This window comes from Diceros bicornis, chromosome X, assembly GCF_020826845.1.
Source record: "Diceros bicornis minor isolate mBicDic1 chromosome X, mDicBic1.mat.cur, whole genome shotgun sequence".
Classification (NCBI taxonomy): domain Eukaryota; kingdom Metazoa; phylum Chordata; class Mammalia; order Perissodactyla; family Rhinocerotidae; genus Diceros; species Diceros bicornis.
The window spans coordinates 77964843-77982342 of record NC_080781.1 but is presented as its reverse complement, the minus strand read 5'-3'; the positions used below and the strand labels follow the sequence as shown (position 1 = coordinate 77982342).

The 17500-nt window shown below is 35.4% G+C and overlaps 1 protein-coding gene across 3 annotated transcripts in view; it reads left to right on the top strand.

The window, feature by feature from the left end:
• The window catches only part of POF1B (POF1B actin binding protein), a 94593-nt gene that overhangs the window by 24118 nt on the left and 52975 nt on the right, over nt 1-17500 (top strand). For all 3 annotated transcript variants that reach the window (XM_058536281.1, XM_058536279.1, XM_058536280.1), the window contains 2 exons: nt 6401-6502; nt 11512-11694. In XM_058536281.1, the coding sequence (XP_058392264.1) occupies nt 6401-6502; nt 11512-11694 (285 nt within the window). The remainder of the gene's footprint in view (nt 1-6400; nt 6503-11511; nt 11695-17500) is intronic.

Below are 17500 nucleotides of genomic sequence, written 5' to 3'. Positions count from 1 at the left end.
TTTATTGAGTATGTACTCTGTGCTAGGCAATTTACATATTTTATTCCGATTAATCCTGAAAGGTGAGAAAACAGAAGCACAGAGAAATTCAAGTCATTTATTCAATGAATATTTATCGAATGCCTACTATGTACCAAAAATTGCCCCAAGAACTGGGGATAGAGGAGTGAACAAAACAACATACCAACATTCTTGAAATTTAAGTTCTTAACTGGCCCCAAACCATTCAGTTACAAAGCAGCAGAGTTGGAACTGAAATTGAACAATGCAGATGTGGGAGAGAAACATTTGCAAATCAAGGACAATTGATGATGTAGGATCCAGAGACTCACCTACATACCACCTTCTCCCTCATCCTCCCCAGCTACAGTGTAATTACAAAGGCAGAGAAATTAGAAGTTTGTATGCAAGTACATAACATATTTATATCACTGAGCCTGCCCCTGTAAAGGCTTATTATTATGGCTGCGTTCAACTACAAAGAAGCAAATAGTTTCTCAGGGAGAAGACCCAGCAGAGACTTAAAGAAAAATGATCCCTTTAAAGCTTTTAACTCTTTTGATTATTGAGAAATAAAACAAATTTCAATCCCCATGCTTAGTAAACAAAAACAATCTGAATGGTTTTGCAGAGCAGGTTGAAAATCCTGTCTAGATATATTCTACATTTTATTTACCTAAGTTTATGCCTTTTTGTTTGCTCTTTTAAATTCCCCCAGGAGAGGATTCTGGCTTAATTACACTATTTATAATAAACTGAGCCTCTTAAATGGCAACTTTATCCTCTTTCACCTCCCAGCTTGTCTAATCTTTACTTCTCCTCCCTGTAATTAAACTGATCTCAATCCACTTCTCTCATTATAATTTCCTTCTACCTCTACTCAGCCTTTTTATTTTTGGTTGTTCCTGATCTTCCTTATTCTCCATTTATTGTCATTTTAGTTAAAAGATTTATGCATTCTGGTATATAACTTGACCCAGAAATGAAGGCAATATTTTTGTTCCATCAGTAGATAGAATCCAATTGATATTAATCAGTTTCATTAATTTTCCAATTGTAGAGCTCCTGCTGTGGGGAGGGCACTATACAGCCTTCAAATAGAAAAAAAAAGGAAATAAGACATGGTTCCTGAACCAAAGGAGCTTCCAGTTCCTCTCAGGAAGAGAAAAAAGATGTCCACAAGTAGCTATGTAAAATACATGAGGGGTATAAGATAGATGCCATGAGAGAGATACAGACAAAGTCTTACTGAAGTTCAGATGTTGGAGATAATACATTTGTTTGGGGGAATAAGAGAAGGATTTATTGTGGTATTTAAGGCATTATTACAAATAACATTGGTATTAGTATCATTTTACTAATGAAGAAACTAAAGCTTAAATGTGTGACATTCTCATTTTGGAGTCTTTTGACTCCAAATCTATCACTCTCTATCTTTTCTGACAGTTATTCTTGGAGTAGTTTTGACAAGACTTGATAACTTATATTGGATATGGGGTTAAAAGAAGAAGAAAAGTCAAATATGACACGAAGTTTTCAGTTTGAGACACTGGCAGTATTGTAGCCCAATTAAAAGGATTAAGAAGTGAGGGGGAGGAGAAGCTGGTTTGAGAAATGGGGAGATTATGAGATCTGTATGAACCAGCAGCATCTGAGGTGCGTGGAAGGGAAGATGCCCAACAGGCAGTTAAAAATAACTCGGAGAAAGGTCACATTTGAGATAGAGACATGGGAGTTATTCCTCCTAAAGTTATCTTTGCAATGTTGGAATGAGTGAGATCATTGAGGGGTAATGGAGAACCTTGAGAAATGTCTACTTTAAGGAAACAGAAGGAAAGAGCCATTTTCACAGGCAAAAGAGGTGTCAGAGAGAGTTGTGAACACAGAGTAACTGAAGCAAATAGAGAAAGGGGGTGGTCAACCGTCTCAAATGTCCAAAAGGCCAAGGAGGATGAGGTTTGAGAATGGAGTTTGACCATTAAGTAAGCAATGGTGATATCTGACAGATCAGTGTTGGTATACTTGTGGAGGTAATATCCAGATGCAAAAAGTTAATAGGTGAATAGATCAAGAAGTGGAGGAAATAAGTGAGGATTACTCTTTTAAAAAGGATATTGGTCAAAGGAAGGAGAGATGTAATGGTAGCTAAAGGAGAAAACAGAATATTGGAGATCTGAGAGGTTTGTAGACAGAGGGCAAGAACTAGTAATAAGGAAGACTAAAGATGCAACAGAGAAAAGGGAAAAATGGTATAAGACTCTGCAAGAGACAAGACGGGATAGGATTCCAGGTATAGACAGAGAAATAACTTCAGGGAAAAAAGAGCACGTCCTTCTCCATAACAAGATGGAAGGAGCAGAAACTGAGGAGAGATTTTTGAGGTGGGGCGGAAAATGGGGGAATTTCATTGGATAGATTATCTTGGTTTTCTCAATAAGTAGAAGGAGAATGGGGGAACATGAGCATAGGGGATTGAGGAAAATGAAAAGATTTGTAACCACAGTTATAGAGAATTTGGTGAATAAAAGTATGACCACGAGGGTTGGAGGGCCTCTTAAAGTTGGATAACTTGAATTTGTACTGGGCCAAATTAGTAAATCTTTTGTTTATTTTTTAATTTTCTCCATCAAGGTGTCATGGCCTGGGAACAGTAAAGTAGATGTTGGGGATTATGTACTTTGTTAGACGTGAGAACTACTGCCAGAGGTTCTAAAAGTAACAATTAAAATTATAAGATCAGCCATTTTTGAAAACACTTCTTAATTTTTAGGGTGGACCTGGCACCAATTCAAAAGTACAAATAGAAAAAAAATAAGCTGCCAAAATAGTAAAACTGTCTAGCAGCTCATTTATGAGAAATATAAGACTTCTATGTAAATTTATTTTGCTGACATATGACTTGTTTTGCTCAAAATGATTTATTCATGGTAATATTTGGGTTTACTTTCTTATAGATTTTGGAAAAATAATAGTTCCCTAAATTTGGACTATTTATTAAGTCATTTAAAATAATAAGTACAGCACACATTTTAGAGAGGCTCAACACTTTTAGTAGCTAAATGATTTTTCTTCTTAAAAAATAATAATGGCTTAGCATTTATAGTGGACTTTAGTTCACAGAGAAGAAAATTTCATGCTTTTGCTAAATTTGTTTTCCCCTCTTAGAAGATACTTATATCCTTAAGATAAAGGTTCACACCATCCCTTCTCTTCCAATCATCTGTTCATTCGCTATGAGGTATTCAATATGGATCAAGTCCCTGCCCTCAATAAGCCTACTTTTGCACATTTTTTAACTTGATATCCTAGAAAAGTTCTAACAAGATTCTCATAAATTATTTTAAATGCAGTATGGATTTTAAATATTATATCACTATATTATTAAAAACCAATGTCATTTGTACATTAAAATGACAGATTAAAGGTACTTTAAAATACATTATTTTGATTGATATAAAGTACCCTGCATTACTATTCCTGTGATAAGGAAACTGAGCCTCAGAGAAGGTAAATGACTTGCCTAAGTTCCCACAGCAAGTAGCTGATAGAGGCAAAACTGGACACAGGTTTTACGACTCCAGAATTTTTTTCCATTGCACCTGCTTCAACTAATTTTAGTAGTCAAATCCAGTGGATTTGTAGTAGTCAAAATCCAATCCACTTTGTAATTCTCACCTGTTGACCTCTCTGAAGCATTTATACCTTCACTCACCTTCCTACTGCCTCTTGAAAGTTTCTCCTCTTGATTTAATGACATTTTTCTCTTCTGATTCTCGTATCTCTAAAGTGTTGTCTAGTTCTGTCTTTGATCTTCACTTGCTTTTTCAGCAGTTGCATGATTTTAACTAGAATTTCTCAGCGTACGATTCTGAAATTTAGAACTGTAGCCATGAAATCCGCATTCAGTTCCAGACGTGTTTTCAACTGTGTGCTGGACATCTATACCTGAATACCCACCTGCACATTTTTTGTAAAAGAGTCTTTTTGCTAGTTCTTTGCAATAATTTAATACATGTTTAAGGAATTGCTTTGCAGTATATACTTTGATAAGTGTTATTAGGAATTAAAACATGAATCAGATCTAGATTTTTACCAGGAACATGTAAAACTCAAATGTGTCCCAACTTTTTCTTTTTTTGTTTTTGGCACCACTGGCCATATAGTAGATCTCTCAGGTTCAAGATCTGTCATCTTTGAAAAGTACTGTCCTTGATGATTTAGTATAATCTTATAACTGGCCTCCTCACCTGTACTCTTCCCATTCTCTGATTAATCTTCCTGAAGTAGACTTATGTTCACCTCACACCTGTTTAAAAGCATTCAACGGCTTCTCACTGCTTGCAGAACCAAGCTCCATCTGCCAAGTGTGTCCCCTACCTATAACTTACACATTTCCAACCTCAGTGTCTTGACTAATTTTGTTTCCTTCACTTAGAATACCATTTTCTTCCATCTCCTCATAGCCAAAGCCAACCTTAACCTTTTCTCAAATGCCACTTTATCCAAGTAACCTACCTGAGCACTGCCAGATGGAACTGAGGTTTTTTCTCTTTTGAATTCCATCCCATAAGTTATTTCTCTGTACCTCTTATGGGCACTTGCCTCTTTATACCTTGTATTATGGATGTTTGTGTTCATATATCACCTAGACCAGAGATTAGCAACATTTTTCTGTAAAGGGCCATATGGCAAATATTTTAGTCTTTGCTGGCCACATAAGGTCTTGGTCTTTTTTCTCTTTACTTACAGTCCTTTAAAAATATAAATACTATTCTTAGCTTGAGGACATTACAAAAATAATGCTGTCTATAGTTTGATGAACCTTGATCAATATTCAATGCTCCTGGTAATAATCTGTTTGATTCATGCCTTATAACCCTTAGCAAAGTATATTGTGCATAGTAAGCTCTTAAACATGTATTACATGATTGCAAGTAACTACCAAAGAGACGATTTTTTTTTTTTTTTTGGTGAGCAAGATTAGCCCTGAGCTAACGTCCATTGCCAATCTTCCTCTTTTTGCTGAGGAAGATTGGCCCTGGGCCAGCATCCATGCTCATCTTCCTCTACTTTGTATGTGGGACGCCTGCTACAGAATGGCTTGATAAGCGGTGTGCAGGTCCGCACCCGGGATCCAAACCTGCGAACCCCGGCTGCCGAAGCAGAGCGTGGGAACCCAACCATTACACCCCCAAGCCAGCCCCCAAAGAGACTCTTTTTTTACAAAAACAAACACAAAATAGGGGAATATTTCTAAATATATCCATCTTTAAATTTAATAATTCATCAGCTAGTCAAATTTAATCACTTATAAGTTTGTTTTACCAAAGTATCCCGGGAACATTTAGTTAAAGCACCCATTATTCAAACTTGAATAAAAGAAGTGTATGGCTTGGGGTTCAAGAGTGTCTTGCCTTCTCAACAAACAGTGTTTTAGTCCAGTTGTTCTAAGAGATTTTACAACAGCAGACTACAAAAATGCTAGCACATTTTGTTGATTTTGAAATGGCCCTAAACACATTAACTGGTAACGGGCTTGGCCAATCCCCTTCTATACTGTTCCTTTGTATTACAAAAATAAATGAATGCAATTTTTGGTTTATAACAAAACAGCCCCAACTCCCCCCCCATACAAATAAAGACTCATGAAAACCAAAAAAAGGGAAAGAAATATAGTACACGTTACGTTTATTTTAGACTCCTGGTCTTATTCTTATTAGCCCTTCCCTGGTTTCTTTCAGATCTTGGACATGTCACCAGCCCTTATTTCATTGGCTGACATCTTCTAAGCACTTGGATAATCCTACATCAATTTAGTTGATTATATGGAGATACAGTGGCTATGAAAGCCTCTACTCTATTCTCAGTATTCAAAACGTATGTTGTACTGAGAGTCTTACCTTTGATTATAATCACAAGTAAAAATTGTACACTTCAAGAGCACACAATTGAGTTCCAGGAAGGAAATCTTTATGGCTCAATGGTGCTGAATTATGTTTAGTTTGCATTTCTCCGATAATACTTTTACATAGAAAGAAACCTGCCAGTGAACCCAATTTAAATGAGGTTGACCTTGTGCCTGTCTATCTCAGAGGAAACTCATTATATCTTGCCTTAGCAACAGAAAAAAAAGATCTTTCCCACCCTGTTCCAATTTCCTCAAAACACTTTGTTAGGCCTAGGAAAATGTAGTAGCAGAGATTCAGATTGTTTGAGAAACTGGACTATCTTTATTACTGTTTTCTTACATCTCTCAGAACCGTATTAGTATATCATTCCACTCTCCTCCTGAAGTCTGCCAGTACCTCAGAATTTATTAGAGACTGGATATTTGCTTAAGTTAATGTTCCTTTGAAAAGGCACCTGTCAAATCAAAACACTGTCTTTACTGTCTTTATAGGAACCACTGTCTCCGTTCTTAAGAGGAGGTCATTTCTTCCCAGGAGACAATGTTATTTATGAAAAAACAATAAGAAAAGTGGAGAAGCTAAATATGAATCAGGTATGTAAAATTTATTTTAAGGCTTATTTTGGAAGTGTATGCTTTTGAATTATGAATATTTTAATAGAGCTAAAATGACATTCAGTTGTCAAGTGCCAGGCAAGACCATTATGCATCATAATAAAACCTTATTATGTCTACAGCCCTTCATATCATCCTTAACACTTCCATATCCATTTTCTCACGTGAAGTGTTATTGTCCCTGTTCTACTGAAAGGAAAACTGAAGTAAAGATACGTCAAGTCACATAGAAAATTTATGGTAGAATTTGAACTTAATATAGATACCCCAGTGCTTTGTATCTTTCTTTTAAACTGGTCTCACAAAAATCACAATTTGAAACATTATAATTTTGTCTTAATTTATTTAATATGAAATTAATTTTTAAATGAACAATATGTATGAACAGATATGTAAAATACTGTATACCGGAAAAGATCTAGAAAACTAAAGCTTCAAGTCACGTTTTTGAAATTCCATTAAGCTTAATTGAGAGAACAAGTACAGAGTACACAACTGCCCCCAGTCCTTGAAGCAGAGTTGTTACTTTAAGTAGCAGAAGTTTCACATTTATCTGCTCAGGGGATACAAGCATGTCCAGCCCAGACAAAGCCTGGGACTGGTCTCTTGGATATTCTTGAACTAGGAGAGTGTATTAGTTTCTTAGGGCTGCTGAAACAAAGTACCACAATCTGGGTGACTTCAAGCAATAGAAATTTGTTGTCTGACGGTTCTGGAGGCCAGAAGTATGAAATCCCGGTGTTGGCAGGGCCACGCTCCCTCTGAAGCCTCTAGGGAAGGAATTCTTCCATGGCTATCTCCTAGTTTCTGGTGGTCTCAGGCATTCCTTGGCTTATAGATACATAACTTTAATCCTCCACCTTCACATGGCATCCTCCTTGTGTGTCTTCCTATTGTCTTCCCTCTGTGCATATCTGTCTCTGTGTCCAAATTTCCCCTTTTTGTGAAAACACAAGTCATATTTGATTAGGACCTATTGTAATGACCTCATTTTAATTTGACCACCTCTGTAAAGACCCTGTTTCCAAATAAGGTTCATGTTCTGAGGTAGTGAGGGTTAGGACTTTAACATATGTTTTTTGGGGGGCACAATTTAACCCATGACAGAAAGTTAAATAATATTAAATGAATTTTGATCACAAATCATTTTTCTCAAATACAAATGAAACATTAAAATATACTAAATTCTCCTTTTTAATTTTCTTGGCATGAGAACATGTCTTATTTTTATGAGCATTTATGGACAGTTGTTACTAGATTCATAGAAACGAATACATTATTACTTATTTGATGCCCAAGAAAAATGAAATAGAGTAAACTCTCAGAATCATGAACATTCACATCTTTAAGAGTCTGGTCTGCTTGGAAAGCTGGATATAGTCTGAAGGATTTGGTATGGTATGTATTGAACACATATCTTCCAGAGGAACAGCAGAATATTTCTAAACATGATACCAAATAGAAAAATTTAGTCAAATATGTCAGTTCTTCAAGCGGCACTTTTCTCAAGCTATCAAATTATAACATTTGTCCTTTATGGAACTGGACTGCCGAAACAATAAGTTTGACACATTCTGAATAGTAAGGAATGTTCAAGACACATCATTTCATGCTGCTTCTAACTTCTTTTTTCAAAGAGAATAAACAGGTTTTCTAAATCTTGGTCCCTAGAGGAAAAGATTGAATATCGTATACATTATTATTGCTACACATCTGGAACAATTTAAGAAGAACCCCTTTAAGAGAACATTGCTGCTACTTACTATTAACTTGAGTATTTACTTTTTTACATCCCCTTTTCTTATTAGTGACTTAAATGGTTTGGGAGTTTTGGAACTGCCATAGGAGACTGCACAAAGTAATAGGAACCATGCATATGGAACAAACTACAACTGCTTTGACCTAGTTGAGTTTCCTCAGTGACAGAGATACAGTAGGACGAGCTGGATAAAGCCAGGGTCTGGATGAATCTGTTTAATGTCACATGAAACTAATTCAAATATGACTGGCTCTTAGGGGATGGGATCTGTCCAAAAAAGATGTCTTTGTAGTGGAAGAGTGGTCAAGTGGTGCCAGTTGCAGGATAATTATCCAATTCATATGAACTGTACTCTGTGTATCTTTTTTCTCTATCAAAGAAGACAAACTATACATAAATCAGAAATGTTTGATCTTTTGTACGTTAAAAATTCAGCTTGTGGTGGGCTTCAAAAGTATAAGTAATGTATGAATATCTTGCGTTGGAACAATAATTTTAGTAGTCAGATGTGAGAATTGAAAACTGAAAACCTGCTTAGACTTCAGTGGTACCTATAAGTGGTTCAGAGGCCAAATAGGCTCAGGGAAACCACAAGACACCCCAGAGGGAGAGACTGTCAGCATTTTATTCAAGAGTCAACTGATACATTAATAAAGAAAGATGATTGAGAAATGGGTTTTGTTTTCTTAATTGTCCTGCGTGGTTGTGTTCTTTCAAAGTGTTCTAACTTGCTTTTTAGGAACACATTTTTTTTTGGAGGAATTCTACTTTGGTAGTGTACAAGCTCCCCACTGGGTGAAGGTTTTCTCAGACTATCACTTGGACTTTATCCTAACCCAGCGTATGCAAGTATTTTGTAACATAAAATAATAGATAATACATTCACACCCAAAATTTGCACAAAAGTTGCTCATAGTACACAGTTGGACTTCTAAACTGTAGAGATCTTAGTGCTTGCATATTTGTAAAGTGAGTCAAATTTGAAAAAAGCCTAAAGAAAATGATTCTATGACCTTTATCATCTATATGTCTACCAACGCAGTTTGTATTTGTAAAATGTATTTCTTTCAAAATATTTTTATATACATCAAAAGATAATTTGTACACATGGTAAAAAATTTCAAAGCATAAAAATTATAAAAAGAAAATAAAAATGCAGTAAAAAAAGCCTCTCTATCCTAACCCTCTTGTCCCTCAGTTCCTCTTCCCAGAGGCAGTAACTCTTAAAAGTTTTTTGCTCTATGCATTTAAAAGCAGTTGTATATATTTGTAAATATACATGTATGTACCTTTTAAAAAATGTTACACAAAAGGAAGAATACTATATTCATTCTTGTGCATCTTGCTTTTTTCATTTACTATAGTTTGAAAATTGTTCCATATAAAAGATTTAAAATTTGAAGTGTTTTACTTTATTAATATAGGTCAGCATTCCACAGTCAAAAGGAAGTAGAGCACTGAATTTATACTTTCAAAGTTAATTGTGTGTGCGTGAATGTAGTGTTATGATTAAAAATAGAATACTTTTTCTTTGAAAACTGGCTTTCAGATGCCTGTTATCAAAGTAGAACAATAACAAAATAATATAGGAAATTCAAGTACAGATCTTCCTCGACTCATGATGGGGTTATGACCCGCTAAACCCCATTGTAAGTTGAAAATATCATAAGTCAAAATGCATTTAACACACCTACCCTACCGAACATCGTAGCTTAGCTTAGCCTACATTAAACATGCTCAGAACACTTACATTAGCCTACAATTGGGAAAAATCATCTAACACAAAGCCTATTTTATAATAAAGTGTTGAATATCTCATGTAATTTATTGAATACTGTACTGAAAGTGAAAAACGGAATGGTTGTGTGGGTACAGAATTGTTGTCCGTGTATTGGTTGCTTACCCTCAAGATCGAGTGGCTGACTGGGAGCTGCGGCCCGCTGCACTGCCCAGCATCATGAGAGAGGATCATACCGCACATCACTAGCCCAGGAAAAGATCAAAATTTAAAATTTGAGGTACGGTTTCTACTGAATGTGTATGGCTTTCATACCATCATAAAGTCAATAAATCATAAGTCAAACCATAGTAAGTCGGGGACCATCTGTATACCTGAAAACCCCCAAACTGAAATAACCAGATATATTTTGTTATTCTGTGCTCTACACTTATCAGAAAAAAGCCATGACAAATAAACAAGCAGATAGCAAAGATTTAATTTAAAAACAACAAGTTCCAGAATATTTTGAGGAAAAAACAGTACAAATTCAGCTTCATGCTCTGAAAGAACTCTGAGTTGGAAATCATGAGTTCCAGTTCCAATTTTGCCATTAATTAGTTGTATCATTACAAGTAAATCGTCTTACTTCTCTGGACCTCACTTTTTTTTTCCACCTGCAAAATTAATGGGGTGGATGATGATTAAGTTGATGATGATGATGATGAACTAATACAATAATAATAATAAATGAGAAATAATATGATAATAATAAATGTTTATTACCTACTTTGTACGAGGCACTTTATATACATTAGTTCATTTACTCCTCACAGCAACCAAATGAGACATATATTATCTTCACCTTTACAAATGAGGAAACTGAAGCTCATAACGGTTGCATACACAGTTTCCCAAGATTCCAGAGTAAATGGTAGAATCAGCGTTAGAATTCATGTTTTCTGGATCTGAAACTTCAGTCACTGTTTTCCAATCTTTTTTCTTAATTCATGCTCAATTTTCATAAGCATAAGAACTTCGCCCACTCCCACTGTGATTCTAATATGCTTCCTGACATTGAAAATCACTACATTATATTATTTTCTAATTTTATATCTGTCTACATCTTCAGTATTATAATATTATTATGTAATTAGATCCTGAAGTGCTTGTTGAATCATCAAAGATTAATTAATATTAATATTCATTATAGTTTTAGTGTTAAGTATAACTAGAATATTAATTTAACCAGAACATGCAATTCCCTGGCAATTTAGGTAAGTATTTGGGTGGTCACAGCTATCTGATCAAATAAAAATAGAATTCAATACAATCTCTTCCAATGGAATAATTTGAAAAAATAATATATCACTTATTAAAACTAGAAATCGTAAGGCTTGAACTATCTTGTGAAAGAACACATTAAATTTTTAAAAATCAATTCAGTTGGGTTTTTCTTGATTAGTAACTTTTATTCTCAGCGGCTGTTTTTGGCATGTGTATGTGTTTTAGGAATGCTATCCTCAGGTTCAATGGCATCATCACATTGTCCAACAGCCTCAGATCATCCACTCTCCACACTGTCAGCAATCCCATTCTAACTCGCAAATCCAAACCATCACAGAGAGTGATTCAATTTCTACCAACACTGGAAATGAACTGTACCACGGTGGATCAAGCCATATACATGAGCAGGTAAGATCAATCAGCTGACTCTTTACAAAGCTGAAATAACACTGTCAAACCCTTCTCACACAAGTGTACAGGTACCCACACTAAATTTTCATCAAAATATTGAGGAGTTATACCCCTGGTATTTGTGTCTTGTTATGGCATTTTTAAAACAAAATTTTCCGTCTCCTCAGAAGACAAAATAATTCAGGTCTATTAATACATTAAATCTATGAGGGAAGTTATGAACTGATTAATGAATACCTAATTTTTAGCTGATCCTCAGTTCTAAAATGGGTCCTTTGGTTGTGTGACATTAAATATTTTCATGAGGTATAGTATTTAAATGAATAATGAATTGGAAATATTATCTAAGATGATTGTAATGATATCATTTCACAAGCTGGCAATTACTTCCTCTATGTCTCTTTGAAAATATGGTATATTAACTCAAGTCAGAATATGTGTACCTTTTATTGTATATTACATCAGCAAAATATAAATTAAAACTTTGTTGCTAAGGAGAAATCTCTTGGGACATAATCGTCAGTGACTAATTTATGTTCTGAAGACTTTGGAATCTTGTAAACATCTGTTACACAGTGTTAAAGGAAAAAAGATTTTCTTGTATTTTGGTAAAACTAACAATTATGACAGGAACAATGAAGAATCAGCTATCATTTGTATTTTTTCAGATCTTTTTTCCAATAAGGAGTAACTTGCTCAAATTGACCTCTCTCATAGGCAACTCTTACTAGAAGACAAATGGAAAGAATAAGAAATAATAAAGAAGGAGCCTGACCACATAAGAATTTGATCATTTATATTAAATATATGTGAGATTATGTCTAAGGACTGAAACTCTGAAATATGTATTTTGGCCAGATTGGTCAAAAAGAACAACAAAAGATTTAAAATCCATGTTTTTTCCAATCTAAAAAAGCCAAAAATTATCTTTTCTCTGAATATCATGTATGGAAATATTGGCCTCTAGAATTACTCTAAATCATGGTCCAGATGGTGGTGTATTTCTTACGTTAAATGAATTAGTAATAAGCATTAAAAAGCTATTTTATTAGGTTAAATCATTTGAAATTGTCATTTTATAGGTCAAAGTTGGTCAAATAGCAACAACGTCATATGGTTCAATCTAATACTTAACTTTGCTTCAGTTTCCTCATTGTAAAATAGAGAATCATCACCCATTTCTTACAGGGTTACTGTGAGAATAAATTATGTCTTGTAGGTTAAGCACTTACCAATGTTGAGTGCCGATGGTAAGTACTTAACAAATGGTAATTATTAGTTTTTAGTAGTAATTATTCTTCCTAAACATTAAATCTTCATGCCAGGTACTATGAGAAATACAAAAGTGGGTAAGACATTGTCACATTTCTCAAAGTGCTTATTGTCTAATGGGGGAAAGTGGCAAACACGTAAAACATAATACAAAGCAAAGTGTTGTCTGTCATAAAAGAGGAACAAGCAACGTGCTTTGGGAACAGAAGACAGAAGAAATTAATTTCAGCTGGGAGATCAAGGAAAGCTTTGTTGAGGAGGTGGGAATTGACTTGGGCTTTGAAGAGTAAGCAGAGTTTTCATATGTGGTATTGTGGTGTGGCATGGAGATGACATCCTAAGAAGAGGGAATCACATGAAAAAAGTCATAGATTTGGGAAAGTACATTTGGGTTTCAGGAATAGTTAGTGGTTTGGTTTGTATGGCAAAGAAGACATGGGATGAGGAGTACTAGAGTGCAGGGCTAAAATGATACGTTGAGGCCAGATCATGAGGTCCTTGAATGTTAAGTTTAAAATTTTGAACTTACTTTGGTAGGCAATAGAGAGTGAGTAAAGGTTCTTAAGTAGGAAAATACTGATAGGTATGCTTTAGGAGGTTAATCCTAGCAGCTTTGTACAAGATAGATTGGCATATTAATTAATTTCCCTCTCACAATAATCAGATGAGGAAAGTGTTATTGTTGGCCTTATTGTTCAGATAAGGAAACTGAGGTTCAGAGAGGTTAAGTTACTTGGAAATATTTGCACTGCTAACATGTGGCAAAGCCAGCCTTCATACATAGGTAGCCTGACTCCAGAGCTTATTGCGAGTTCCCTCTTGAAGTTGTCAGTAATGTGGAGAGTCCTTGATCAATAGTGTAAACATGAATAGAGCACTGGATTACGAGTCGGACCGTGGGGAAGTATTGATGATATAACAGAAAGTGGACTAGCTTCAGGGTAAGAAGACCTTGGTTCCAGTCCTAGCTCTGTCCCTTTCAAGCTGTGTGCTCTTAATAAATACTACATCTCTCACAAATGTCCTTATCCATAAAATTTAGGTAGAAATGTCTACCTCGAAGGGTTGATGTAAAGACCAAATGAAAATATATGTTGAAAGTGCTTCATAAACTATAAAGTTTACAACATGAAAAAATGCCACAGAGAAGGATTTGCAGAGAGAAGATTATTAGAAGCTATTCCAGTAGTCTAAGTATAAAACTTAAACTTGATGACAGTAGGAATGGAGTGAGGGACAATTAGCAGAGATGGGAACAATATCACAAGATTAAGAATCTTGTCAGGTGGCAATGGAAATGCTATGGTATCCTTTCACTAGCTTAGTACAATTAATAATATATTTGACCAGATTAGATATTGTCTATTTAGAAAATTGGCAGAGTTGTGTAACTAATATATTACTTTCTATTTTATTATTCATACTTCAGTTTGAGATTATGATTTAGCTTTATTACAGGCTGGAGGCTTTTTGTATAGATAAAAGTTTTTCTCGTTTTTCAATATTTTATGAGTATAAAGTTGAAGTGCTGCTGAAAATAGAATAGTGTCCTGGGAAGCTTAGAGCTAGTAATTCCACTTGTATGGATTACATACGACTGGATCCATTCCTGGTTAGAATGAGGACAGGGTTACCTGCTTATGCAGATCCCACGGACAGAGGAAGGCAGAGAATGAGTTCTCTCACCTAGGCTCCTTGGTGTTGACATGTCTCTTCCACATGGGTGGAAGAGTCCATTCAAAAGGTAATAGAGCAGACGTATATTAGACTCTTTTAAAACTAAAGATTGACCCATTTTTAGTTTGTGTTCAGAGTTAAATTGTAATTTGGCAGTAGCATAATAACATGGACAGAATATAGATTTTCAAATAAATTATCTGGGTTTATAAAACCTGATTCCGCTGAGCTGCATGATCTTAGGTAATCAACTTCACTGGACTGAGATAATTGACGTAACTGGACTGAACCTTAGTTTCCCCAAGCGTAAAAGAGGGAGAATCATACTTAATGTGCAGTGTATCCTACAATAGGATTAAGTGAGATAAAATGTGTAAAGTACCTTGCTTAGTGTCAAGCACATAGTAGATACTCAAATGAATGTTCGGTTCCCTACCTTCTTCCTCCTCTAACCCCAGGCCCCAAATCTTTCAAAGCATCAATATAAGAAATTGGTTCCTATTGTAATGATATTTTTAAATGAAACTAAAGAAATTTTAAAATGTTTCCAAAAAGCAAAAGGCATTAAAATATTTTTGAAAATCAGGTGTCAAAAAACCTGGCTTCAAAATATTTTTTTATAAAACTAATTTATTTATGTTTTCTATGGTCCTCCCTAGAAACATCATCATTTTGGTTTCAAATTCAAACATCACTGATCACATTTCCTTTCCTGGGGACATTAAGAATAATGTGCTGTGATCATTTCCCTGCCATTAGCAAGGAACAGATAATCTCACATATGTTAGTGACAGGGAAAAGCTCAGCTGAACTCATTTTACAAGTTGTCCTACAGGTGGTGTTTATAAGAAAGACTCAATAATTATGTGTATTGTATGTGTAACTCTTTTCCACTTGGCTTGAGGCTCCCAAGAAACCTTTTGGAGTAAATGCAACAGTCCTGCTCACTTGGATAGTGCTATTGCCAATGGAAAATACTCCAATTTGTGATGCCTTTCATCTGTCATTTCAAAATTCAATTTTTGTCAACATCAAGACAGCACAGATCTTAGTGTCAGGTGCTTTTTCTGGAAAGTATCCAGGAAGCTTGCTACAATGTTTATTTAATGTAAATCATTCACTAATGGCGGAATCTCTGGATTGGTTAGCTCAATAAACTCAGCAGTTCTGCCTGTTCCCTCCCTCATTAACATGTGGCTCAAGTCCCTCTCCATGTTTATTGCCTTCTTCATCACCATTATTGAAAATGCATGTCTTTTGTGCAAACCTCTATCCCCTGCTACCCCTTCAAAAATATAATTCATATCTGTTTTGGACCCATCTTTTCCCAACACCACCCTTATTTGTCTCCTGTTCTTGCTGTGGTGCCCTTTGAAGTCTTGTTTTGTGGCAAACAAGAATTGTTACTTATTTGCTCTTTTAAAAATTAGTTTTTATTTTTTTAAATCAAAGTAATGTATGTATACGGCTTAAAAGGTCAAATAGTACTAAAAGGCATATATAACAAATAGCAATTTCCTGCTCCAACCCTCTTCACATACACCTGATCCACAGAGGCAACCATTTTCAACTCAGCTTTTTTTTCTGCTATTACATCCATATAGCTAAATAGTTTGCATATACTTATGCTGCTATTTCTTGATTTATCAGTGGTGTGTATTATCTGTTGATAATTCTGCTACATAAGGATTTAGTTCTATTAATTCCCCATCCACCTGTTTCCATCCCTTCCATCATTCCACTATAGTTAAATTCCCATTTTTTTGGCTGACTCAGTATTCAGTGTTTATATTATTATTGCTATGAAAATATTTACTGCTGAACCAATTTGTGCACAACTTTGCTTCTTTTGTTAGTACAACTGGTGGTGTTAATAATTCCTTAATTTTTTTCATTTGTTTGGTTTTCTATTATCTATTGCTAATTCTTTTCTCAGTACAATTTTTTACAGTCAAATGTTCTGGCTTTTGTTGATTAACCATCTCCTCTCTTTAAAATCCTGCAATCCATAAACACCACCCCTCTTGGCTTCTATTATTACTCTCTACTGACCTTCTAGTCACTCTCCCCATCCTTCAACAGTTTCATTGGCAGGCTTACAGTCTTGTCTCCACTTCTCTTCTCTTCCTCTGCCCTGGAATCATCTATGAGAACTTACCACTCATATCAGTGATCTTTCTCATACTCTGACCTCATGGTTCTTCATCACCCTCAGTTGCTTCATTTCTCTACATCTTCAGCCCTCATAGACTTTGGCCACTATTTCAACCTCATCATCACTTGAAACTGTTTAATCTGGAATGCTGAATGTCTCTTTCTCTTATCATCGCTTTCTTACTTCACCTCTTACTCTCTTATTCCTACTGAATCTTGCCTCATCAAGCTCGCCAGTCCTCAGTTCCAAGCTAGGCTGGTCTCCGTTGTCAATCAATTCAGCAACGCTCTTGCTATAAACCCTTGAAATTTTTGTTGCCTTCTCTAATTACTGTCCTCACTTTGCTGATCCCGTTCTTTGGGTAGAGTACCATCCACTTTCTCTGCCCCTAGATTTTGATTTCTTTGTGTAGACTAGAGATAGTCCACAAACTAGGCCAATTTAGTCTAGTATAGATTGTCTCTATCTTGCTGGACTCCCTCTGTTGCTAGAGAGTCCTTTTAATTAATTCTAATTGACTTCCTACCACAGTCTTCAATATCTAATCTTTATCTTTCCCACCATCCTCATACTCTGGGTCCCACTTCTATTCTCTCCCTCTCTGCAGGTGGCCTTGCCTTCTACTGGGAATGGGCAGTGGAACTCAAATTTTATTGTGCACCAGAATCAGGTGGAGGGCTTGTTTAAATAGAGATTCTT